Source organism: Chiloscyllium plagiosum, unplaced genomic scaffold (genome assembly GCF_037043375.1).
Source record: "Chiloscyllium plagiosum isolate Xiang-an unplaced genomic scaffold, Cpla_swu_hap1 HiC_scaffold_14, whole genome shotgun sequence".
NCBI classification, from domain to species: Eukaryota; Metazoa; Chordata; class Chondrichthyes; order Orectolobiformes; family Hemiscylliidae; genus Chiloscyllium; species Chiloscyllium plagiosum.
This window is the reverse complement of record NW_028270152.1, coordinates 74,148,041-74,175,892: the sequence shown is the minus strand read 5'-3', so window position 1 is coordinate 74,175,892 and position 27,852 is coordinate 74,148,041. Positions and strand designations below refer to the sequence as shown.

Genomic DNA, 27,852 nt, shown 5'->3' with positions numbered 1-27,852 from the left:
ATGTGATTCCTAAAGCGCTTCAAGATCTGGAGGTGATTGTATTGCATGCGCTTTGCCTGTTTTGTAGCAATTGTTTAAAGCTCTCTAGTTGCCAGCTGATCCTCTCTGTGGTTCTTGCAACGACGCACTCAGATTTGCAGAGGGAATCTAAATTTCTTTGCTGTCTTGCATATCCTGGTTTCCCTACCTAAGGACAGCTATGTTTACCGCAGAGAGAATGGTCATTCAGGGTCACTCAGCTCCTGATCTCATTACAGCCTTGGTTAGTCACCTTGTTGTGACCCCAGTGAAAAAAGCTTTCAACCATTGAGTATCTGGAGAGTTTTTTTTACATGAGGGTTTCCTATATCATTTCATGAGTATACTCATTGAAGGAGTCATTGACATGAATCCTGTGTAAAACTGTTGCCGTCCTCTAGAATGACAAGGAAATCGAAACGCAGCTTCACAAGTTCACAAGTACTTTGGGAGATAGCCATTAGGAAAGAACAAGGCTTGGCTTCATTGCTTGTTTCATCAGTCCTGTAGTGATCTCAGGAATAGTAGGAAGCTAAGAGGTAAAAGGGAGGGAAGAACTTAAAACAATCATGATCGCTGGAGGAGAAGGACTAGGTCAACTCATGGGACTGAAGGTTGGCAAGTCCCCTGGACCCAATGGCCTGCATCTTAGGGCCTGAAAGGAAGTGGATGCAGAGATAGTGGGTGCATTGGTTGTAATCTTTCAAAATTTGCTTAACTCCGGACAGATCCCAGCAGATCAGAAAACCACAAATACAACATTTCTATTCTAGAAAGGAGGGAGACAGTAAGGAGGAAACTATTGGCTCGTTAAACAAACATTTATCATTGAAAAAATGCTGAAATCCAGTATTACAGTGGCAGTTAACAGGGTATTTTTGTGGTCAAAATACAAACAGGCAAAGTCAACCTGGTCTTCTGAAAGGAAAATTGTACTTGACAAATTTATTAGAGCTTATTGAGGATGTGACGAGCAAAATGGGAAAAGAGAAATCAGTAGATATTATATTATGACTTGAAAAGGGACTTGATAAAGTCCCACATAAAAAGCTATTGCACAAGTTAAGCATCATTATATTTGAGGGTGATACACTAGAATGGGTAAAGGATCAGCTATCCAACTGAAAATGGGATAAATAGGTCATTTTCGAGTTGATAAACAATCCTTCATGGAGCTCCTCAGGGATCAGTGCAAAGATCTTGTCTATTTATGATCTACATCAATAACTTGTATGAAGAGACTGAGTGTATTGCAGGCAGATTTGCTAGTGATGGGCAGGAAAGCAGATTGTGAGGAGGATACAAAGAATCTGTAAAGGGATAATGATAGCTGGGTGATGGGGCAAATTTGCCAGATAGAGTATACTGTGGGAAATGAGAGATGTACACTTTGACAAGAAGAATAAAAAGGTGTATATTACTGAAATGGAGAGAGAGAGACTGCAGAATACTGCAATACCGACTCATAGAATAGGAAGAAAACCTTGCAGACTTTGGGAGAATGTGCAAACTCTACACAGACGGTCACCTAAGGGTGGAATCCACCCTGGATTTCAGGTGCTATGAGGCAGCAATGCTAGCCACTGTGCCACCCCTTAGTGGAGTCTGGGTGTTCCCAAATATGAATCACAGAAAATTAGTATGCATGTGCTACAAGTAATTAGGAAGGCAAGTTAAGTATTGACCTTTATTACAAGAGAGATGGAGTATAAAAGTAGGAAGAGTTTGCTACAACTGTGTAGGACATGGGTGAGAACGAACCTGGAGTACTGTGTACAGTTCTTGTCTCCTTATTTAAGTATGTACTTGCATTGGAGACTTCTCAGAGAAAGTTTATTAGGTTGATTCCTGGGATGAGATTGCAGTCTTAAGTGGATAAGTTGAGCAGGTTGAGTCTATACTCATTGGAGTTTAGAAGCATGAGGTGTGACCTTATGGAGGTATTTCCAATTCTTAGGCTGGATGGTGAGAGAATGTTCCCTTTCTGGGGAATCTAGAACCGGAGGTACTGTTTAAAAAGTAACCATGTCCCATTTCAGTTGGAGATGAAGAGAATCTTCTTTCCTCAGAGGGCTGCTGGTGTGTGGAATTCTCTTCCAGAAAGCAGTGAAGGCTGAGTTATTGAATGTATTTGTGGCTAAGTTACACAGTCAATGCCTGACAAGGGAAGCAAAAATTTATGAAGAGCACAGGGGTTGCAAGACCATCTCCTGTTCCTGTTTCTTAAAGGTAGAGTGGGTACTGCAAGCTGCACACTGGGAAGATCACTAATCTTGTAAAAGAGCATGGATCTGCCTCACTGCTACCTTACTGTTACACAACTGAGATTGAATTCTCCAACTTTGTACTTTGATGCAATAGATAGATGGATTACCCACGTCATAAAAAATTCTGTAATTTTCCAAATATAATCGCCCAGATTTTCCGATGACCGACAGTTGATTCTGCACCACAGATGGGAGTCACGTGTCAGGATCCTGCAGCATCTTTGATGTAGCAGAATCCGAGGAGATTCCCTGGGAAATTAAAGATTCCCTTGTGTCAGGAAGCTTCTGAAATTACCCACTTAAATCGGAGAGAACTCGGAGGTTCCAGTTCAGTAAAAGAAAATTATAAAACCTAGTCTACCTCCTGGATGACTGACCTGCAATGTATTCGACCACCAAATCGCCCCAGATAAACCTATTCCCCTGACTCTGGCAGCACAATGGCTCAGTGGTTAGCACTGCTGCCCTCAGCGCCAGGGACCCGGCTTCGATTCCAGATTTGGGTGACCGTGTGGAGTTTGCACACCCCCATGTCTATGTGGGTTTTCTCCGGGTGCTCCAGTTTCCTCCCACAGTACAAAGATATGCAGGTTAGGTGAATTGCCCACAGGGATATGTAGTTTAGGTGTCTTAGTGGGGGATAATGTAGAGTAATAGGGTAAGGGAATGGGTCTGGGTGGGTTACTCCTTTGGAGGGTTCGTGTGGACTTGTTGGGCTTAATGGCGTGTCTCCACACTGTGGGGATTCTATGATTATGACGTGCCTTCCCCCACACCATCGGGCACTGACACACACCTCCACATTGCTGAATCAAGCACCCATCTCTGTCCACTCTAACACTCCTCCATCTCCCCCAGGAACCCAACGCCCCCTCGCTCCCAACACCAACCTCTCCGCCTACTTCCAGGGCCCATCTCCCTTCCCACCCCCAGATTAACGCCGTCCAACCAACCAGACCTACTCTGAACACTGAAAAAACACTTAACTCCCACCTTGAACCCTGACACCCTACTTAGCTGGTACCATGGCAGTCTGCCCTCCTGGCACCCCATCAACCTGTCCCCTAGTTATGGTACCATAACATCGCATTTTGTTTACTCTTTCAGAGGAGCTGACAAGGTGGCTGTCTGCGATACTGAATATTTTAATGGCAGAATATAACAATTGACTGCTGTGAAGAAAGGGGACCATGGTTTGCCTTTCTGATTATCATGCTCTATGAGAACATGATTGGATTAAAGGTATGCATTTGTACAGGAACTGTGATTGTAATCCCTGACCAGGAATGTGGAGCTCTTTCTAAGCAGTTAAATGGAGGAGAAGACTAGCAATCTGACCATGATTACCACTCAATGGAAAATCTGGTCTAGTATGTATTTTCTCCTAAATGTAAATCTGGAAAAGTTAGTCTGTGTATTATACGCAGTCACAAATGAAAGCATTAACAACACTTTAACCACTCTATTGCTTAAGTCTTGGTATGTGTTACACATGGTCATGAGGCGCTTTGGATTTTTTGGCAGTATAGCATATTCAGAAAATGATAGCACAAAACTGAATGGAAGGATCAATTCATTTACTCAAAAAGCAGTACATTATGCGAAAGCGATTGCTAGAGGAAGTGAAATAGATCAATAGCTTATGTTTTTGATCAGAAACTGGAGGAGCATACGAGAGAAAAGAGAATATGGAAAGATATGGTGAAGCACTGAGGCCAATCTAATGTGGTGTCTAAAAGCAACACAGTGTTGGGCTAAATGGCTTGTTTCTGTGCTGCATACGACGAAAATTTGATGTAATTAGTCACTATTTTCTCATGTCAAAGTGTGGCGCTGGAAAAGCACAGCAGGTCAGACAGCATCCGAGGAGCAAGAGAATCAATGTTTCGGGCATAAGCCCTTCATCAGGAATGCGTGATGAAGGGCTTATGCTCAAAATGCCGGTTCTTCTGCTCCTCCGATGCTGCCTGACCTGCTGTGCTTTTCCAGTGCCACACTTTTTTCAATTCTGATCTCCAGCATCCACAGTCCTCACAAGTGGAAATTGTTTCTCGACATCCACTTGATCAACCCCATCCAAAATTTTAAGAACCTCGATGAGATCTCCTTTTAATTTTCTCAGCAATTTTTGCCAACCTCCTCATTGCTCGGAGTGAAGTGAATAGTCAACCACATTACTGTGGGTTTGGAGTCACATTTAGGACGGTAAGGATGGTGGATTTCCTTCTCTAAAGGACATCAGTGAACCATATGAGTTTTTTTTTCAACAATCACACTGTTTACATGGTCACCGCTAGGCTGATTTTATAGTTGAGTCTTGTATTGAATTTAAATTTCAGCATTTGCATAGTGGGATTCGAGCCCATGACCACAAGCCATTACTTTACAGCTTCGAGGACTCATTATTGAGTTCCACAATTTCAGAATGGAATCTCTGTCCTCTAATTTTCTTATGCTCCCCACTCTCATCTTGTTGTGTTTATCTGTTGTTTAAAAAAACAGTTCTGAAGAAGAATCATATTGGACTTGAAATGAAAACCCTGTTTCTCTCTCTGCGGATGTTGCCAGAGTTTCTGCAACACTCTGTTTGTCTTTCAGATTTCCAGCAGCCACAGTATTTTGCTTTTATGGTCCCAGAATATTGGCCTGGGGTTCTGGATTGCTAGTCCAGTGATATAACCACTGCCTCCTTTTCAGAGATGAAGTCCCAGCATGCCTAACCCTGACTAATTCATCCTCTCAATTTGTAGGTCTCATATTTGTAGGTTTTTCTTCAGTGCTTCAGTATCAGTGTAAAAACCAGATCAGCACATTGTAGTCAATCTGTCTCATTATAACTTAGTCACACTGTTTAATTTTGGCTTTACCATGAAAAGCAGCAACTATATTTGAAAGTCCTGAGTTGGCAAAGTGAGTTCATTTGCCAACTTGAGAGAAAACAGTGCTCCTGTCTCACTTCCTGCCCTTTCAATCATTTTACCAGTTAAGTTAAAGGCTGAAAGAAATGTACCTGTTGGGTTAGATTGGTAGAACAGAGTTCTCCTAATTCAGCCTCATTTAACATTGAATTAGCTGTCTCGAAGAGGGACTGTTGTGCGAATTCCACTTTTCATTTGTAGGAAGGGGACCTTCTAAAATTGGGTTTGAAGTGAATTGTTTTAGGACGTGTAGAGTGTTGTTTTACCCTGCTTTTAACCCTCACTTTCTTAGACTGAGTGTTTATTTTCGTTGTTGTTAATGGGATTATGAACATTGCTAACAGATTGCCCTTGACAAATAGAGAACATAATCATGAGCTGCCTTCCAAATAGCACTTGTTAGGTTGAAGGCAGTTGCAGAATTTTGTACCAGTGATACTGATGGACCAGTGATATAGTTCAAAATCAAGATCACCTCTGATTTAGAGGACGAGTTCCAGGTATTAGGTGTTCTCATAAGCCTGCTGATTTCTAGCTGGTAGAAATTGTTAGTTTGGAAGGTGCTGTTGAAGGATACTTGGTGCGTTGTTGGACCGCATCTTATAGATGGTACACACTGCTCCAATGTGCATTGGTAGTAGAGGAAGTGAATGTTTAAAGTGGTCAATGGGTTACCAATCAAATGAGTAGCCTTATCCTGGACGTTGCCAATGTTCTTGAGCATTTTGGAGGTGCACCCATCCTTGCAAGTGGAGAGTATTTATCATACAGAAACTTAGGTGCAGGAATAGGTCATTCCTTTGAGCTTTCTGTGCCTTTCAACATGATGATGGTTAATCATGCACGCCAATGACGTTTCTCCACACTATCCTCATATCTGTTTACATTCCTGAGAATTAGAAATCTGTCCATCTCGAAAGGTTCTTGATGACTGAGCATCTATAGCCCTTGGGGGTAGAGAATTCCAAAGAATCATTAATTTAGCCAACACGCCTTTCTTACTAATATTAATTTCCTTCAATTCCTCATTCTTCTTAATCCCAAAATCGCTAATCTGGGAGATTGTTTTTGTGTTTTGATTTGATTAAATTTATTGTTGTCATGTGTACCTAAGTACAGGGGAAAAATTCATTTTGTGAACAGTGCAGGTAGATTACAGCAGACAAGGACATACAAATTGTAGGGTGCTTAGACCAAGACACACAAGGCTACGACTGCACAGAGGTGCACAAAAGCAAAGTCAACATCAGATTTGAAATTAGAGAGGTCCATTCAGCAGTCTAATAAACAGCAGGGAAGAAGCTGAGCTTGAACCTGTTAGTGTATTGTGTATTCTTCAGTGACGACAAAGTAATCATTTAGTTTCTCTGTCATTTCTCTATTTCCCCATTATAAATTCTGATTTTGTCTATAATGGATTCATTTGTCTTAGCCAAACATTTCTTTCTTACACACCTAAAATAGCTTTTACAATCTTTATTTTTTGTTTTTCTCCTAATTTGCATTCATATTCTAACCTCCCTCGCTTTTTCCAAAGCACAAGTCTTCAGAATTATTGCCCAAATGTTGTCACAGCCAACTTGATGCAGACACAGACTTGTGTTCTGTAGATCAGGAAATCAGTTACTTTCCACAGAATTTCTAACCTGTGATCTGATCTTGAAAGTACAGTAGTTATTGTGACTGTTTAGTTCAGTTTTCAGTCAATGGTATCTTCAAGACGCTGATATTGGCAGATTCAGTGATGAATATGCCATTGATGGTCAACAGAAGATGGTTCGGTTTTGTCTTGTTAAGATAGTCATGGCCTGGCACTTGCACAAATGTGACTTTTCATTTGTTAACCCAAGCCTGGAAGTGTCCAGGTTTTTCTGTATTTGTACACAGACTGTTCAGTAACTAAGGAGTTGTGAATGGTACTGAACCCTGTGCAGTCATTAGATGATGTCCCTACTCTGACCTCATGATGAAGGAAAGGTGATTGATGAAGTAGCTGAAGATGGTTGGGCATAGGACACTACACTGAGGAACTCCAGAGATATTCTGGAGCTGAGATGACTGACCTCCAACAACCATAGCCATCTTCCTTAGAGTATGACTCCAACCATCGGAGAGTTTTCCCCCGACTCCCATTAATTCCAGTCTTGCTCGGGCTCGTTGATATCATGTTAAGTTAAATGTTGCCTTGATGTGAAGGGCGGTCACTCACACCTCACCTCAAAATCCTTAAAGCTGTCTCCCAGTAGCATTGTGGGTGTCCCTACATTCCACAGTCTGCAACTGTTCAAGAAGACTCCCACCTTCACCAGGGCAATCAGGGATTGGCAATAAAAGATGGCGCAACCCAATGGCATTCACATTCTGGGAATGAATTGTCCTATTTTCTCATCTGAGGACTCTGTCCATCTTGTGAGAATATTCCATATGCTGTACTATTCTTTACCCTGAAATACACATCAACCTCCAGTCTGAAACAATGTTTTCAACGACCAGGCACTGGTATAAGGATAGACCTTACAATCCCTTTGAAAACATTCAACATCCTGGCATTAGCTACAACTGAAGGTAGCAGAAAACTGACACCTGCAGAGCTGTGAACCATCTCACGCAGGTGGAGCTGGCTGGATGAATCCAAGGGCAACAAAACACTTTTTAAAAAAAAATTACAATTTTGCACCGCCAATGCCTCTGAGCCACCCAGGGTGAGTGGCTATCATGGCCATCAATGTGGCCCCACGTTCACACTTTCAAAACAACTGCTTCCCCCAACTCCAAATGAAATCAACAGTCATTATTTAGAGGAAAAATATTTAATTAGTCAATAGAAATGCACCAACTAATTAATGTACAAGTTGATGGTAATGTTTTTGTAAAGATTTGATGTTTTAAAGAAGCTTTGATTGTGAGACTCACTCTAATTATACAGTGCTCCGGTGGATTAATTAATGTTCCAACATATGTTCAGTGTACATTCCAGTATTTTAATGGCTATCTTCAACTGCTTCTTTGTTTGTCCATCTGCTGGTTCAACCATGAATATTAACTTGTCATCTCAATAACTTTAGACTCAGATTTTCCAAAAGGGCATGCTGGGCATTGTGCATGTGATCATTTTGCATATCTATCAAGAATAATTAATCATCACAATGATTCAAATGATCCTTGTCTTTCTGGACAAGATGGTGGAGTTACTCATGAGACTTTGCACCTTTCTGATGGATACTGAGGACAGGGTCTGGGTATTTCTGTTAGACAGTGAGGACAGGCCCTGGGTCTTTCTGATGGACACGGAGGACAGGAGTCTGTGTCTTTATGATCGACACTGAGGACAGGTTTTCTGAGAGACGTGGTTGATTTGCTGACAGCGGTGTTTAGCCTTGAAACTGAAAAAAATAACTGGGTAACCATTGACTGGCTGGAACTCAAACAGTACTTCCTGTTACTTTAAGGTTGAAATCTAATTGATGGGTTAGATTTAAATAAAATGTAGATTTCTTAATAAGTGGGACCTGATCTAAGGAGCTTTACTTTGCAGTGTCTCTGAGTTTATAGAGTCAGGTTTTATAACTTATTCAATGAGAACTGGAGAATGCAGTAAGTGTACATTAAAATATTGCTTTGTGACATTGACTATTCAGATTTACTCTTCTTCCTCTGGCGAAGGGATTGATTGCATTGCAATTGGGTAAAAATGTGACGTTGAACCCTGCCTCATTGTGTGTCAGTGAACAGTATCATTTACCTTTCACTCAAGCCTGACTGCTTATTAACCATTACAAACACATCCTCTTAACTCCTATTTTATCTCTTCTGCTGAAAGCACTGAACCCTGTGACAATACAGTCCAAGGCTTCATACTCCATTCAAGTGGCTATTCCTAATACTGTCATCCATTGATTTCCCTTTATTATTAAACGTGACTATTTCTTGTATGTGTGGTATGTAGAGTTGTACATTCTAATATAGTTATGCATCATGGCTGTCCACAGTGTGGGCAAGCATGGATTGTCTGATTTTGTTGGAACTGCCCGCTCTTTCTAACTGATGATAAGTGCTTCCAGACATTTCTAGAATGTAAGTATTTGGTTGTATTCCATTGTAAGCATCAGTCATCCATATGTCCAGTGTTGGCCTGTATGTACTTTAGAATGAATAGCCACCATTGAGGATGGAGCATCTGATTTTCTCCCCTTCACCCACCAAGGGGCACAAATCAATTCTAGAACCCCTGAGACAGCTAACTCTGTGCAGACAGTGACTACAGCTTTCTGCATCTGCTTAACTTGGACTACATCATTGAGGTGCAGCAGCCACGTTTGGTTTGGTGAATCAGAAAAATTCTCTGGCATGTTGGTTAGGCAGTGGCAGGTAGCCATAAGTTTGGATAATGGTAGATATTTCCAAATCACGGGAATCAAAAGTGGTGGAACCTGGTCAAGTGCTTACATACCCGTCCCCCTCTCCCTTGCTGCCAGCAATAAAGAAACATATTCTCTTGCTGATTCAGAATGGTAAAAATAAAACTAGCAGCAAGCTTGACGTTTACGTTTAAATTACTATAATTTAATTGTGTAATACAGGAGGAAGCTTTCTATCCAGCTCGATGCTATACTGATTCTAACATTAGGTAAATTTCATGTTGTTTAAGGTGGACACATGAGTACTAGGAAAAATTTGCAGAACAGCAAGCAAGGGGCTGGGTGAATTTGGGGTATGGGAGGAAAAGAGCTGTATCAAAGAGTTTATTTCCATGTTTATGATTCTATGCATTGTACATTTTGCTTTTACATTCTTGTATTGAGTAGAAACATTGAACACTGCCCTGATCAGGTATTTGTATGCTTACTATCAGGTAGATCTCCAACATGTAATCATAATGACTGTAATCAAGCAAGACAGTTCTATTTCTCCCATTCTCTTACTTGAACACGCACATTGTGAGCAGTTTTGTACATTCTAAAAAGCTGTGTTATGGAGTGGGATCAATTAGCTGCTGGGTTGGGATTGCCCAACCAGTTTCCTGAAGAACATTGCAGCCAAATGTAAAAGGGGAGCTGTCAACTGGATGAAATCAGAAGTCAGTGTTCTAATCCGTCACACCTTTCTTCATTTTTCAATTTTGTGCCAATCATATAAAGAGTGTTACATCCTGGATTCTATACATTTAGCACAACATATGTTCAGTAGAATCTTAATGTTTATCCCACTGCATAAACCAATATGCCATATGGTCACCCAGTAAATGTTTAAGACTCCTGTTTTAACTGTTAACCTCCTGAATAAGCTTAATCTCAACCTTTGCCCAAGTGTGGTGATTAGTAGTTTACTCCTACTCCGATGAAATTTAAAAAGAAACAAAATACCATAAAGTCCTGCTGAATAACAAGTTTCCTAAAGCAATGGCAGAACGATGGCAGGTCTTGGACGGTGAAATTATTCAGACAAATTGCACAAGCTCAGCTGCTATTGCCTTGAGAAAAGAAAATTAAAGAGTGATCTAATCAAGATATTTCGACTGTTTAAAAGATGTGCCAGTGTACGTAGAAAGAAACTATTTCCGCTGGTAGATAAATACAAAATAATCTGCATATTAGACATAGACTGATTTAGTAGCAAACTTGAGGAACAGTTTTTCAGTTGGAATGGAAATGGGAATCATTAGTTCTTTTTCACAGAGTATTGTTGATGCTGAGGGCCAGTTGGACCTTCCTGACCCTAGACCATTCTTGTGTAAGACTATCAAGCGGACTTGGATTAAGGTACTGCATGGCAATGATCTGAGGAACAGAGTGGGCCCTGGGACTGAGAGGCCTTCTCCTATTCTGAATCTTTACGCTGCTGGATAAACAAACATTACACCATTATGCTTTTTACCTCTGGATTCAAAAATTTTACAATGTGAATACCTCTGATCCTGCTCAAAACATACCTGTTACCCCCTGAATCTCTCTATTCTCCAGGATTAAATAAGGCTTCCTCCCAGTTCCTGACCCTTCTCTTCCTTTTCTTTGCCTCCTGTTTCTATATTTAATTTTGATGTTGGTGTTTTTAGTGCAGTTTTGCTTGAATCCTTCTCCTGTCTGCAAGGTTCTAATGGTTTCCTGTGTTTTGTAGACCATCAACATGCAGCAGGAAAATTGCTTTTTCAATAAAGCCTCAGCTATAAATGGTTGGGATTGTACTGTTAGATTACAGTGATAGTTATAATGTAGTGGAGTCAGTTGTGAATTTGCTTAGAGAGTGCTGTCACAATGAGCAATCAGATAAAGACCAGGCCATAATGATGCTTGCTGATGGATGAATGTTGACCTGAAGCAGAGGGGAATAACAGCCTGTTTAAAAGTTGCTGAGGATACAATACACAGAACTGTTTTACCCCCAGCTTCTGAGCATCACAATCTTAAAGTATTGGGCTCTTGGTTTATTTTATTTCAGTTCAGAGGAATGCTGGCTTTTTCATCATCCACCTTAATGACATCGCTGAAAAGCCTGGCACCGAGTATTTCATAAGATTAAATGCGCAGTGACATTCTGAAGAAAACATAACATTTTAAGAAGTGATTTAGGTCAAACATCTTGCATGATTGCTGCTGAAAGTGATCAGCTCATCTTTGCATGTGGCATTCCAATGTCAGAGTGACTTGAAGTGTACGGTGCCTTTAAGATTTCTCTCTGTGAGCCATGCTGCTTTGATAGGAGTGAGTACATCATTGTAAAGGAACATGTGCAGCAGCCCCAAGTAACTGAAGTGTTCAATAGGCTCACTCTGCTGTGAAGGTCCATTATGGATAGAGGCATTCAGCTCCTCCTTAATGGAGCCTTTCAAAGCCATTGTTGGAAGAGGAAGTGAATGTGAACACTGGCAGATTTTATACAAACACAACTGAAATCTAGGAGGAACCATCTTAATTGCACAGGAGGTGAGAAAACGTAATGCTGACAACTGTCAAACATGGAGTGACTGCTGAACTATAAAATAGAAGATGCGCTGACCTCAGTGATGCGGTGGAGCATTTCTCTTTGAAAAGAGAGGGACGTCTGAGCCAGAATATTGGATTTGCTCATTGATGAATGAGAGCCAGTCTTGGCTGGAGAGGGAGTGTTGTTGCTCTCAGCTGCAAGGACTGTGACCAGGGCCAGTTCTTGGACCTTACACTGCAGTAGCTTCTGCTGGTTGCTAAGTGACAATTCCTGCTATGCATCTGGTCCTACAGTTCAAACCTTCCCACTGTTGCTTTAGTCTTTAGATTTGTTCACCCTCTTCCTACCTCTTTCCTGTCCGTTGGACTGCACCTCAATGAGTGCGAACAAACACCAGAGCCTCAATCAGGTGACACCTTCCATGTTTCAACACAAAAAATTAGAGTCAGATAGCAATCCTTAGAAGGGGGCAGCATTACCAGTGAGACCTACAATATCCTCATCTAACCTTTCAGCAGTGCGTAGCACTCAGGCGACACAATTGTGCTAGATAAAGTTTCCCTATCTATTTTAGGGACGCTGAGAGTTCATCACACAACATCTTTTGAAATCCTGGACTCCATACTATAAGGGTTGAAAGGGTTCAGAAAAGATTTACAAGGAAGTTCCCAGGTTTGGAGGATTTGAGCTACAGGGAAAGGCTGAAAAGGCTGGGGCTGTTTTTCCTGGAGCGTCGGAAGCTAAGGGTTGACCTTATAGAGGTTTATAAAATCATGAGGGGCATTGATACAATAAATAGACAAGGTCTTTTCCCCAGTGTGGGGCTGTCCAAAACTAGAAGCCATAGGTTTAGGGTGAGTGGACAAAGATTTAAAAGGGGACGAAGGGGCAACTTTTTCATGCAGAGAGTGGTGTGTATGGAATGAGCTGCCAGAGGAAGTGAAGGAGGCTGGTACAATGACAATACTTAAAAGGCATCTGGATGAGTATATGAATAGGAAGGCTTCAGAGTGATCTGGGCCAAATGCTGGCAAATGGGACTAGATTAGTTTAGGATACCTGGTTGACGTAAACGAGTTGAACCAAAGGGTCTGTTTCTGTGCTGCACACCTCTATGACTCTATGATCGAGGAGGAAATAGTAAGGACTGCAGATGCTGGAAGTCAGAATTGGTAAAATGTAGAGCCAGCAAAACAAGCACATCAGACAGCATCGGAGCAGCAGGAAAATCAACATTTCAGATCAGGATTCTTCATTAGGACAGGTCCTGACCTGAGACGTCGACTTCCCTGCTCTTCCGATGCTGTCTGACCTGCTGTGTTTTTCCAGCTCCACATTTTATCGACTCCCTCATCTTTTGACTGAGGGTCAAGCTGTTCTCTCAAACTAATTTAAAAATTACAATTTAAAACAGGATCGGGGACTTGTTCTATGTCCTGCAACCACTGTCTGCTAACAGATTTTTTTGCTTATAATCAGATCATTTTGGGACCTTGCTATGTGCAGATTAGTTGCCATGTTTACTTATGTTGCAGAAATGACTACAATTCATTGGCTGTAAATCATTTGTGGGCATCATGAGTTTGGGAAAGGTATTTTATAAATGCATGCCTTTTACACCTCTTGTGCCAATAATATGCCAGTATAAAACTCTTCCACAGCATAATCCACGGCAGGGCGGCGTAAATGGTCATGTTAAAGCACCTATTCGAGATGGCTCAGGGAATCCCTGATGGACTCTGCAACATTTGAGAGGCATTTGGATGGGTATATGAATAGGAAGGGTTTGGAGGGATATGGGCTGGGTGCTCGCAGGTGGGACTAGATTGGGTTGGGATATCTGGTCGGCATGGACAGGTTGGACCGAAGGGTCTGTTTCCATGCTGTACATCTCTATGACTCTTTGACTCAACTATAAGTCTGTCTTGGTTTGTCCCAGAGATCGTTCTCTGTGCTAGTCTGGAATATAACACTCTTAAGACAGTTTAGTTTAAATTATTACCTATATTTACCAACTGTATCAATGTTACACTATAACATAGCTCAAGCCTGGATTGCAGGTATCTAAGGTTCTAAAACCATTAGCAGAGTAGCCAGCTCTTACCCCAAAGATGTCTCTTAGGCTACTCCCCTTGCTGCTGCAAATAGGCTGTCTTTATACAGAAATTGGTATTAAAATGGCAAGAACATCCCATGTCCTTAATCAAATAACCAGCAATAAAATGGCAGAAGTTTGTAGACGAAGAGAAACTCATTGACAAGTCTGAGTTCTCTTGACGAATGAAGCTTACAGGCACGTCAAAATGGGAAATCTTGATCAAGCCAGGCCCCAAATGATTGGTTTGATAACCTTCCCTTTTCACAGTATATCGTAACGAGAGACTAGTCTAAATTATGTGGGAAAGGTCATGAGGTAACCTCATTCAGCTAACATGCCCACTATCATTGTCCTACAAAATGGCCTTTTCTTTTAAAATCATCTTAGATTCCCAAAATGCAAATGAAATTCATAACATTCCTGGATCTCTAGCTCCAGGGCACAACATACAAACATTCATAGAGTCATAGAGATGTACAGCATGGAAACAGACCCTTTGGTCCAACTCGTCCATGCTGGGCAGATATCCCAACCCAACCTAATCCCACCTGCCAGCATCCGGCCCATATCCCTCCAAACCCTTCCTATTCATATACCCATCCAAATGCCTTATAAATGTTGCAATTGTACTAGCCTCCACACTTCCTCTGGCAGCCCATTCTACATATACACCACCCTCTGTGTGAAAACGTTGCTCCTTAGGTCCCTTTTATATCTTTCCCCTCTCATCCTTAACCTATGCCCTCAAGTTCTGGACTACCCCACCCTAGGGAAAAGACCTTGTCTATTTACCTTACCAATGCCCCTCATGATTTTATAAGGTCACCCCTCAGCCTCTGACACTCCAGGGAAAACAGCTCCAGTCTATTCACTCTCTCTCTCTCTCTCTCTCTCTCTCTCTCTCTCTCTCTCTCTTTCCCGCTAAAAGCCTCCAACCCTGGCAATATCCTTATACATTTTTTCTGAACCCTTTCAAGTTTAACAACATCCTTCCGATAGGAAGGAGATTAGAATTGCACACAATATTCCAAACAGTGGCCTAACCAATGCCCTGCACAGCCGCAACATGTCCTCCCAACTCCTGTACTCAATAATCTGACCAATTAAGGAAAACATACCAAATGCTTTCTTCACTATCCTATCCCTATGATTCTACTTTCAAGGAGCCATGAACCTGCACTCCAAGGTCTCTTTGTTCAGCAACACTCCATTGGACCTTACCATTAAGTGTATAGGTCCTGCTAAGATTTGCTTTCCCAAAATGCACCACCTCGCATTTATCTAAATTAAATTCCATCTGCCACTCCTCAGCCCATTGGCCCATCTGGTCAAGATTCCGTTGTAATCTGAGGTAACCTTCTTTGCTGTCCACTACACCTCCAATTTTGATGTCATCTGCAAACTTACCAACCATACCTTTTGTGCTCACATCCAAATCATTTATATAAATTATGAAACGTAGTGGACCCAGCACTGATCCTTGTGGCACTCTACTGATCACAGGCCTCCAGTCTGAAAAACAACCCTCCACCACCACCCTCTGTCTTCTACCTTTGAGCCAGTTCTGTATCCAAATGGCTAGTTTTCCCTGTATTCCATGTGATCCAAACTTGCTAATCAGTTTCCATGAGGAACCTTGTTGAATACTTTACTGAAGTCCATATAGATCACATCTACTGCTCTGCCCTTATCAATCCTCTTTGTTACTTCTTCGAAAAACTCAATCAAGTTTGTGAGACATGATTTCCCAGGCACAAAGCCATGTTGACTATCCCTGATCAGTCCTTGCCTTTCTCAACACACATACATACTGTCCCTCAGGATTCGCTCCAACAACTTGCCCACCACCGATGTCAGGCTCACTGGTCTATAGTTCCCTGGCTTGTCCTTACCTGTCATCCTGCTCCCCACAAGTCGAAGCAAAATGCTCAGAGACACAGTATAGTTTTACCTCCTTCATCTTTATTCCGGGCCCTGGAGGGAGAGAGAACAATCGCCCATATGCACAGAGACACATGGTCTTCTCTGGAAGAGCAGGTTCTTAATGAATTATATAGTCATTTTACATGGAGGAGCATCCAGATAAGACGTCATACATATTGATTGGGTGACTGTTACAATCAGCGAGTGCCAATAGCAAAGATTAAGCCACCTGGTATTACATAATGAATGTTCTTAACCTTAACTGACTTCACATCATGAATACTTTTCACCTTGTTAACTAGCCTTACATACTGAATGCTACCTCATCTTGTTAAATTGCTCTATATAATGAATGCCTTTCCACCGTGTTAACCCAATTAACCTTGCCTCCAGCACCCCATTGTTAACTGTAAGCTCTTATCTGATCTGAGTCATGATCAGCTGAACCTCTTGTTTCACAAAACTCAGAAGTTAACTCTTTCCCTGCCTGCTTACAGTCCATGATAACCAATGGCATTACCAGCTTTCATAAGACTCTGACAGCCCGCACCCAAGCAAGTCATTGACACACAGTATTCAGTGATTATAACAACAAAAATTACTAGTCCGTAACAGTAAATAGAGTTTGAAGAATGGTCCCATGTGGAAAAAAAAATCACCAGTAAAGTTCTTAAATCCAGAGTCCTTAGTGACCACTCCATCCCCTCCAAGTCGAGTGGAAATGAGCTAGTTCTCCAAAATCTCCTTTAATAAATTCCAACCTGAAAACAAAATTCAGTCTGTCCTTGTGCATCACTCCTTGGAGAAGTCTGAATTCTCGGATAAGGGCAGTTAAATGTTTCACAAAACTGTTGAGACTTGCATCCTTCCGGAGATGCTTCAGCTGGAGGATATCAGCGCATTATCAGTGTGCAGTGCAGCAGCTGCAACTGCAGACTAGGTGAATGCAGCATTCTTTGCTGTTTCTGCTCCCGCTCTGCTGTTAAATGTAACAAAGCCAATTGGCTGTTGTGATGTTAGTTTGATCAGTGAACCTTCATATCCCTTAAATGATCGAAAGGGAAGGTAAAGCTCACGTGGTTTAATGTCCATAGGAAGGCCACTGACAAAAAGCATACCGACCTCCTCTTCACTGTTGTTAACTACTTCGCTTTTCATGCTCATGGCTGGGGAGTTGGTTGAATCCATTGGATCAGGTTGTGGATGGGTGGTGGTCCGAAGGCATGCTTTACCTGTGAATGGAGAAACTGTAGAGACGATGTTAGCTGCTGAAAGTATCTTTACATTTCCTCTCTCCTTCCTTCCTTGCCAAGGTGGTTATCAATATGAAGACAGTCACGCGTTTAACTACAAGAAATTGTGTTTGCCTATTTCAGCATTCTCAGTCATTTGGAAGTCTGTTATTCTGTTCACTATTATCAAGTTTTATACAATCCATAAACTTCTAAATTGTACTGCCTAAACAATTCAGTCAATTATAAACAACAATCAATGGTCCTAAAATCAAACCCTCGGGGGACCCCTTTCAGGTTGTATTAACAAATTAATACTTGGCTAATGTGAATGCTGCCAGGAAACGTATTTCAAAAGTCTAGAACAGCACAAAAGCAACAAAAGGTTTCCTGTGCTTTAGCAATTAAAAGAGGCAATTTTAGTTCAGATTTAAATCTCAAATATTCGTGGGGAAACAAATGCGGAATATTTTAAAATATGTTCTCCAAATGAAACTTCCCAAATGAAGCAGTCGGAATTGCAGTGGCAACTTTGGTAGAGATCAACACTCTTTGAATTTGCAATAAGAAGGGGGCCAATGAAGTCTTAACAATAATTTAAAGAGTTTAAACAGCACAGTCTCAAGTTCTAATATTCTCTAAAATCTTAAAACAGCAAACTCAAAATGCACTCTTCTTTTTGTGAACACACTGCATTAAAAACACATCAGCAAAGATATTTTAATACAATACTCTCATCTGGCTAAAGCATGACTACTGACCCAACTTTTTTTTCAAAACAGGCATTGTAGAATTTCAAACAGAATCAGGGACTCAAGGTGCTCAATCAATTTGTTTTAAGGTTACAAGTTTGATAATTTTTAAAAGGACAGAATGTTGTACAATTTCAATATAAAAACAAAATCTGTCCTGTTACATAACTCACAAAACACATTGAATTGAGATCCTGATTCAAACAAGGCAAAACAGTTACTTAAAAGGATTTTCCGAACCAATATTTTAACAAACAGCACAGTGGCTCAGTAGTTAGCACTGCTGCCTCACAGCACCAGGGACCTGGCTTCGATTCCAGCCTCGAGCAACTGTCTGTGAGGAGTTTGCACATTCTCCCCGTGTCTGTGTGGGTTTCCTCCAGGTGCTCTGGTTTCCTCCCACAGTCCAAAGATGTGCAGGTTAGGTGAATTGGCCATGCTAAATTGCCCATAGTGTTCAGGGATGTGTAGGTATTGTGCATTAGTCAGGGGTAAATGTCGAATAATAGGCTAAGGGAATGGGTCTGCGTGGGTTTCTCTTCGGAGAGCCAAAGGGCCTGTTTCCACACTGCAGGGATTCTATTGTATTCTATAATTTTAATAGAGTCAAATGTTACTCTGTTGGGGAACAAAAAAATGTCAGAAATGTACAGAGACCTGATCAGCATCTTGCAGATGAACAACAGTGCTTCAGAGTGAGGGCTTGTGTATCTGGTGACAATTATTAATATAAATTTTGCAAATAAACTGGTAAAGGTCGGGATCCAATGCAGGAAATACTAGAAACCTTCAAAGATCTGTAATCATTTCTGAGGAGAGGGGTCAGGAGGAGAAATATTTCAGACTGGGCTCTTCCTCAGTCGTTGCTTTGTAGGAAACGATTATGTCACAGACTCTGACTGACTTGCTATGTGCTTCCTGCGGTGCCTGCTTATATTCCCAGTGTAAAGTTTCTAAATTCACTTCGAGAGGCCTCAACAGGAAAACCCATAGTAACACTAGGCCAAAGTTGTAGCCAATCCAGCAACTTTCCTCTGGGATTTTTCCACATTAGCGAGAGACCTCAAATGCCAATGTAAAAGCAGCTTCTCAGGTCATTTGTGACAGCCATATTACTGCTGCAGCTGAACTCTGTTTAATCATCCATGCCTGACCATATCTGTGGGCCTCTCTTTAAACTGAGTGACTGCCCTAACTCAAAAATTAATTGGGAAGGATGAAGTTCCAATTACAATAACCGTAATCCTTCCTCTCAAAAGCAGCTTTCACTTACCCACATTAAAGAAGTGAGATATGTACAATGCTGCTTATATTGATGCAAGAACTTTCAAATTTGCATCTAATATGCTAACTGCTGCCATTACTGTATATACTTAATCATTATTACTACATATGCACTCTTCCTTTATCCAGTGCTACTGATTGTAACTTCACCCCAAGACCAATTAAAACTCTGAACATTCTGCCATTTAATTGCTGTGTGCAATTAACGTAGTCTAACTAAAACACAGACAGTAATTACATCTGGTACACCAGAGAATTGACTGCTCTGATAATGGAATTTATATGTCAGGCAAGGACAAGGAATAGGGCCAAGCCTTATGCTTGAAAAAACATTTGGGTAAAGAATCATAGTACGAACAAAAATGGAACTCGGGGCTGTTTTAATTTGGAAAGATAACAAATTTAAAACCAGAAAATTGCAGTGAGGACAGCAAATGCTTTGAATATACAGCAGCACCTGCAAAGAGAGGCTACAGATGACTCCAGTGGGCACTCTGTCAGATGATTTCTGTGCACCTGACACTCCTATATATCGAAGGATCGAATGGGTTAGCTGGTTATTTCCCAATTTAATTGTAGAAAAACTGAAAGCTGGTGCCTGATGAACAAAAATCACCAAAAAGGGGGCAATTTACACACAATGTATTTAAAAAAAGGATGTGATGAAAAATAAGCATGAGGTTAAAAAGCTTTGACTTGAACAGGGAGAGAGAGATTAAAGTGAGAGGGTAGAAGTGGCAATTGCCTCAGTGATAGCTCTGAAGTCTCTGAGTCAATGTCATGGAGTCAAACCATGTTCCAGACTTGACTGCAAAATCTTGTCTGACATTCCAGTGCAGAGTTGAGGGAGATTCTCACTGTTGGAAGTGCTGTCTTTTAGCTGAGCAGTTAATGAAGGTCTTGTCTGTTCTCTTGGGAAGGTGTGAAAGATTCTATGGTACTGTTCTAAGAACAGCAGGGGAATTCTGCTGGTACCTGGCCAATATTTGTCCAACAATAATCTTAAATAGGTTATCTGGTTATTAATGTCATTGCTGTTTGAAACTCTTTGATGTGCATAAATTGTAAAGTGCTTTGAGATGCCCTGAAGTCACAAAAGGCACTGTATGAATGTAAGTCCTTTCTTTCTGTAAAGCCAACACACTTCAAACAAGATGGCAGATGGTAGGATAGTGAAGAAGGCGTTTGGTATGCTTTCCTTTATCGGTCAGAGTATTGAGTACAGGAGTTGGGAGGTCATGTTGCAGCTGTACAGAACATTGGTTAGGCCACTGTTGGAATGTTGTGTGCAAATCTGGTCTCCTTCCTATTGGAAAGATATTGTGAAACTTGAAAGGGTTCAGGAAAGATTTACAAGGATGTTGCCAGGGTTCAGGAATCTGAGCTATAGGGAGAGGCTGAAAAGGCTGTGGCTGTTTTCCCTGGAACGTCAAAGGCTGAGGGGTGACCTTATGGAGGTTTACAAAATTATGAGGGGCATGGATATGATAAATAGGCAAAGTCTTTTCCCTAGGGTCGGGGAGTCCAGAACTAGAAGGCATAGGTTTAGGGTGAGAGGGGAAAGATATAATAGAGACTTAAGGGGCAAAGTTTTCACACAGAGAGTGGTATGTGTATGGAATGAGCTGCCAGAGGAAGTGGTGGAGGCTGGTACAATTGCAACATTTAAGAGGCATTTGGATGGGTATATGAATAGGAAGGGTTTGGAGGGATATGGGCCGGGTGCTGGCAGGTGGGACTAGTTTGGGTTGGGATATCTGATCGGCATGGACGGGTTGGACACCGAAGAGTCTGTTTCCATGCTGTACATCTCTATGACTCTAAGTTTGATAGAGACACCTAGATCCTAGAGGTGACATTTTCAGTTGAATCAGTGAAAACGTACAGTAATTAACTTTATTGTTCGCGATTGAGCAAGAGCCCAAAGTCACTGGCTTGTACAAGTTTCATGTCTTACTTTTAATGCCCTCTCAGTCTCATTGGCATTAATTAATCCTCCAAATGAATGTCATAACCCTTACATTCTGAGTTGACTTGTGGTGCCCAATACTTGTTATGTATCTGTAAAACTCATGGGGTGTAAAACTATAGGTGCTTTGACATAGAAGTGAGATGTCATGCCTATTGCATTCTGCCTAACACATGCTTTGTTCTTGTTACAATAAGGTAAACAAGCAGCTTCTCCATGTGAATGTAAGTAAACTGCAGAGTAATAGTTATACTAGAACATCTGTAAACTTTCTTTCACTTAATAACAGAACAATGAATAGAATAAGGCAACAAATGGCCTTAATTAGTCTTAGACATAACAATTTCTAATAACCTGCTGCAATTCAAGCTTCCGAATTTAACAAATCCCAAACAACATTGTTAAAAATGGTGACCTTGCACAATGCAGTGGTAGTGTCCATACCTCTGAGACAGGAGGCCCACATGCAAGTCCCACCTGCTCCACAGTGGTGTAGTAACATCCCTGAACAAGCTGATTGGAAAAAAAATCTTACGATGTGTGTGTCACTATCATGACTTTTCATCTCCATGTTCACAATAAATTTCCAGATCCCTCCACACCTCACCTCTCCATATTTCTCAATAAGTCTTAACATTTGCAGTCTATATCTTTTTTCCTGAATATGAACATTAGTGTGGTGTTTTGTATTCGATCAACTTAAAGCACAATGTTATCGATGCTTAGAATTTAAAACCAAATCGCAGTCAAAAATACAGGAAATACACAATAGCCAAGCAGAGTTTGTGGTGAGGAACTGAGTTAAATGGACAGAATCCCACCAGAGGCTCCCAGAATTGCAGACTGACTAAAGGTACGTATGAGTTGATAAAGTGTAGAGCTGGAAAAAGAGCACCAGGTCAGACAACATCTGAGGAGCAAGAGAGTTGACATTTCGGGCTTAATCCTTCATTAGGACTGGGGAGGGGGGCTGAGAAATAGGGAGAGATGGGGTAAGGCTGGGGGAGTTGTAGTTGGGATGGCGAAAGGTGAACGCAGATAGGAGATGATTGTGATGGGTCGGTGACTGGAAAAAGCACAGCAGGTCAGGCAGCATCTGAGGAGCAAGAGTGCATATGAGCTAGATAAGAGGGATATGAAGGGAGAAGGATTTAATGTAATGGGTGTTGCAGGGAGAGGGGACTGTAGCAGTGTGGCACCCTGTGGGCAGTTCCTGTCTTGTATCCAGCTCTTTAATCATACCTACCAAGTGCTGTTGATCAACAGAGCACAGCCCCTACTCTGCCCCATCAAGCTGAAAAACTACCAGCCTGTCTGTATCCGGGTTAATTAACAAATCTGAGTTTAGCTCATTCATTTGTGACATTAGGGCCTCAACTAGAAGTGGCAGCTTGGGTTGGGGAAAGGAAGGGTAGATTGATGCTGGCAGTTTGGGTTCAGGCTGGGAAAGAGAGTTGGAGGTGAGGAAGGGGTACATTGGGGTCTGGGTTATATCACTTTGGGTATTTACATGACAGGAAATGTGTATGAGGGTCTCCAATTTTCTCATTTCCCAGACTGCCTTCCTTTTGGGACCAAATATTGTCAAAGCAGGTGAATCCCACACACGAGTTGAAACTGCATTGTACCAAACTGGGAGACCTCATTGGGATAGTTAACTTTGAGAACAGCATGTGTCAGTCCTCTGCAAGTTTGTACTGTGAATAAAGCTCTCAGTCCTTGCCACTCCCTGCATGCTGCGGCCTTCTGCGTGACTGATTACAGCTTCTGATGGGTTAGCTTAGCTATCGATCTTCATGAATTCTAGTGCTGTTATTTCAGATTGGCTGTATAATTTCTGTTTAGGACTAGGCCATTCAGCCCCTCAAGCCTGCTCCACCATTTAATACAATCATGGTTGATATCATCTCAGCCTCGACTCCACTTCCTGCCTGCTCTCCATAATTCTTCGACCCATAACTAATTAAAAATATGCCTATCTCCTCCGAAGGTTACTCAGTTTCCCAGCATCCGCCACATTCTGGGGGAGTGAATTGCACCGATTCACAACCCTGTAGGAGAAGTCGTTCCTCCTCATTTCTGTTTTAAATCTGCTACCATTTGTCCTCAAACTAGCACCTCTCATTCTAGATTGCCCCACAAGGGGAAACATCAGGTCTTTGTCTACTTTGTCAATCCCCTTTAACATTATGTATATGCCTCAATTAGATCTCCTCTCATTCTTCTCACCCCTAGTGGGTACAGACCTAAACCACTCAATCCCTCTTCAGTGGACAAATCTGTAATCTCTGGAATTGACTGATTGAATTTTCTCTGAGCTGCCTCTAGTGCAATTATATCCTTCCCCGAGTAAAGGGACCAAAACTGGACGCGATACTCTGGATGCGGTCTCACTTGTAAAGATTCAGCAATAAATGGTATCAGATTAAGAACAGAAATGAGATGGAACTCCTTCTCCTACAGGGTTGTGAATCTGTGGAATTCACGCCCCCAGAGTGCAGTAGATGCTGGGAAACTGAGTAACCTTCTGGAGGAGCTAGGCAGAGTTTTAATTTGTAATAAGTATCAAAATTCTGTTTTCCCTCCTCATAACCTGCTGTACCACCGTACTAGCTTTCCACACCACCATTACCTCTCATTCACCAATTTCTTCAAAACATCCTGCGATGTCCTCTTGCATGAATGATAAAATTGTTGAGCTTGAGCAGTCTGATGAGTGTCAAGAGCTGACTGGCTTTCTGACATTTTATTTATGTACTAGAGATTGTTAGTTTGGGTCGAATGATGTCTGACTTTTCTCTTTATTACTTCAGGTGTAGATTCCTTCAGCGAGAAAAGCTCAGAGACTTACGAGGCCTACACAGAGAGCAGGGAAACCTCAATGGCAAAGTCAGAGACTACCACCTTGAGCAACAAGGAAGCTGAGGACAGCGAGAAGAGTGACAAAAGTGAGTCAGCAGCGAGTGGATCATCCTTCGAGGAACTTGATCTGGAAGCACAAGATAACGGGGTCTCTCCTCAGAGCTCTGATGTGGCAAAGAAACTGGATGAAATGACCGAAACTGATATCAGGAGAATGGAGGAGGAATAAAGACGGAAGGAATGATGAAGTGACCTGACTGGGACCACGCAAACTACTTTGCTTGGTACATTTCCACCGATTAGGTACAGATGGCTTGCTGCAACTCCAGAGAAACATAATCGTTAATCAAATAGCTTGAAATTTAAAAGAAAGTCTTGATTGAAGCTTCTATCAATGTATCTATAATACTGTAATACTTGAGCAACATTATTCATTTTTTAAATAAATTCAAATATTTGGCATTAACAATTAAAAATGAGATTTTAAATTCTTTTTGCACTTCATCAATAATTCCACTTCATGGTTTTGCACATGATTTCTGGGATTTGAAATACGGGTTCTCCCATTCTACTGACAGAGTCTGCTAGAGTTGGAGCCTTGACAAAGAGGCTGTTTCTCCTCTTCGAATATCTTGGGTTTGGGCCATTCTCATCAGTATTATGCATGGCTTGTGTACCCTCTCAGGTTTAACTCTTTATAAGCTGTAAGCTAACAGTTACAACAACAACACAATGTAAAAAAAATAGAACAAAGAATTACAGATGCTGGAGATCTGAAACAAAACAGAAATCGCTGGAGAAACTCATCAGGTCTGGCAGCATCTGAGGAAAAAGAAAGAGTTAATGTTTTGAGTCCACTGTCCCTTCAGAACTGAGAGCATCTAGGAAAAAGTGAAATTGATGCTGAAGATGGGTTGGGAAGTGGAATGGGGAGGCACATGGATAGGTGGAGACTATAGAGGGTCAGAGATATGAAAGGGTTAGGCAGATGTGGGAATTATTGGTAGACGCCAGGACAGAAGGGATGGTGAAGAAGTGATAATGAGAGATGGGTGGGTTATGCTGAAGGTAACCCATGTCGTGAGAGGACCAGGATGTGGGGGTGGGTAAAAACATGGAAGCACTGAATCAGATTCTAAAGTTACTGAACTTGATGTTGAATCGTAGAGGGTGCAGGGTTCCCAAGCAGGAAATGAGATACTATTCTTCCAGCATGCTCTGAGCACTGCAGCAAGGCCTGAGACAGGAACATTGGCCAGGTATCACAGTAGTATATTGAAGTGGCAGGCTACTGGAAGCTCACGGTCATTTTTACCATCAGAGCATAGGTGTTCTCCAAAGCGGTCACCAAGTCTGCATTTCATTTCCCCACTGGAGAGGAGACTGCATTCTGAACAGTGAATGCATTAGACTAGATTGAGTGAAGTGCAGATAAAGCACTGCTTCACCTGGAAGGTGTGTTTGGGGCCTTTGATACTAAGTAGAGAGAAGGTGTAACCCCTTCTGTAATTGCATGGGGAGGTGTTGGGAAAGGAGGAGACACAGAGCAGGGTGACCTGGAGGGAATAGTCTCTGGAAGGCTGACTAGGGAAGGGAGGAAAATATGTGTCTGGTTGTGGCATCCTGAAGGTGGCAGAAATGGTAGCTGATGACCCTCTGGCTGTGGGTGCTGGTGGAATGTTAGGTGTTGTGATGGATGCTATCACTGTTGTGGGAGGATGAAGCCAAAGTGTAGGAGATGGGTCAGGCATGGCTGGGTGTCCTGTCAACTACAGTGCTGAGGAATCCTTGGTTGAGGAAGAAGGTGGGCATTTCAGAGACCTCCCCCACCCCTTTGTAATGGTTTGTAATGGATATTGATGGCTAGCCTATCCCTCAAAATAGAAACAGAAATGACGCAGAAGAGAAGGAGGAGTCAGATGAATGAGTGATGGTGAGAGTGGGGTGGAAATTGGAAATGAAATTGATAACTTTTCCAATTCTGAACGAGAGAGGGGAGCAGCACCAATGATGTTATTGATGTACCATAGAGAGAGTTGTGGAGAGGGGCCAGAATAGGACTGGAACAAGGAATGTTCCATGTATCTCACGAAGACATAACTGGGACCCGTGCGGGTTACACACGGCCACCCCTCTGACCTGAAGAAAATGGGAGGAGTTAAAGGAGAAGTTGTTCAAGGTGGGAATGAGCTCAGCTAGGGGGAGGAAGTGGTGATGGATAGCAACAATTCAGGCCTTTTTTCAAGGAAGAAGCAGTGGGCCGTGAGACTGTCCTGGTGGGGGATGGACGTGTAAAGGGATTGCATTAAAAGAATCGTGGATATAAGTAGGAAGGGAATGGACAAAGGAAGAAAAAAATGACTTGAGATAGGAAGAGATGAGTTCTGTGGGGCAGGAGTAGGCCTAAACAATGGGTCTGCCCGGGCAGTCTTGTTTATGGATTTTGGGACGGAAGTTGAAGTGAGTTTTGTGGGGTTGGGAGACGTTGAGCTTGGAGGTTTTTGGCGGGGGATCCTCAAGTAAGTTGAGCTTAATGACCATCATAGACATGCTAGTTTGATGTACCAAAAATGGAGTCATGGTTCAAGGGGAAATAGGAGAAGGTATCTGAGCGCGTATGCTCAGTCTCTGTAATGTAGAGGTCAATACAACAGGTAACAATAGCACCGCCCTCATCGGCAGGCTTAATTACAAAGTCAGGGTTAGATCTGTGAGCGTGGAGTCCTTTCAATTTCGAGGGTGACTGGTTCGAATGGGTGGAATTAAGGCAAGCAATATGACAGCAACAGTTCTCAATGAGGCGTCGAGTGCAGGTGAAAGACCAGAGGGAAAGGGTCCAGGTGGAGAGTGTGTGTTGGAGTCGGTGAATGGTCTTTGGGAAGGGCAGAGGGCACTTGTCTATAGAAATGGGCACAGAGGTAAAGGCGATGGAAGAATTCAAAGACATGTAACGCCTGAAATTCACTGAGATGGTAAAATAAGACCTTTGGTGAATACGAACTGTTCAGCATCAGAGAGCAAAAGGTCAGAAGGGTTAGTAAATACCTGACAAAAGATAGGGTTAGGAGAAGGAATAAGGACACGGAAGGTTCCGGGGGATACGTGTACGTCTGAGTTGTTGCAGCTTGCGATCCTTAATGCAAAGTTCCCCACAGGCCAAATGGCACAGGTTTATGAACATTGACTGTCAGGAGCCTCTCGTCCATCCAGCCTTGCCCACACAAGGATGTTATGTTGTAACACGCAATGATGCACTCCCAAACTCCTGCTCAAATCTCAGAGATCCCTGGGTTAGGTGAAAACCCGGGATAACTTGAGGAGAAAATCGAGGCAAGTTCTTTCCAGCTCACACCAACTCTTCCCCATTCTCCAACACTCTGGTCAATCTATTATCTACAAGATGCACCAAAGAGATGAACCTTCCAACCCCACGACCACTTCTGTCTAGAAGGAGAAGGGCAGCAGATACATGAGAACTCCACCACCTTCAATTCCCCACCAAGCCAGTCTCTATCCTGACTTGGCAATATATAGCTGTTCGTTCAATGTCGCTGGGTCAAAATCCTGGAATTCTCTCCCTCGTTGCATTGTGGGTCAATCCACAGCAG

General features: G+C 42.1%; 1 protein-coding gene across 2 annotated transcripts in view; it reads left to right on the top strand.

Annotated features, from left to right (window-relative positions):
- The window catches only part of LOC122559133 (testis-expressed protein 264), a 299,939-nt gene extending 275,219 nt beyond the window's left edge, over positions 1-24,720 (top strand). The window contains exons 4-5 of one of the 2 annotated variants that reach the window (XM_043708470.2): positions 21,580-21,606; positions 24,196-24,720. In XM_043708470.2, the coding sequence (XP_043564405.2) occupies positions 21,580-21,606; positions 24,196-24,473 (305 nt within the window). In that variant the 3' untranslated portion in view covers positions 24,474-24,720. The remainder of the gene's footprint in view (positions 1-21,579; positions 21,607-24,195) is intronic. The other variant, XM_043708472.2, reaches the window with a different exon arrangement.
- Positions 24,721-27,852: the final 3,132 nt, after the last annotated feature.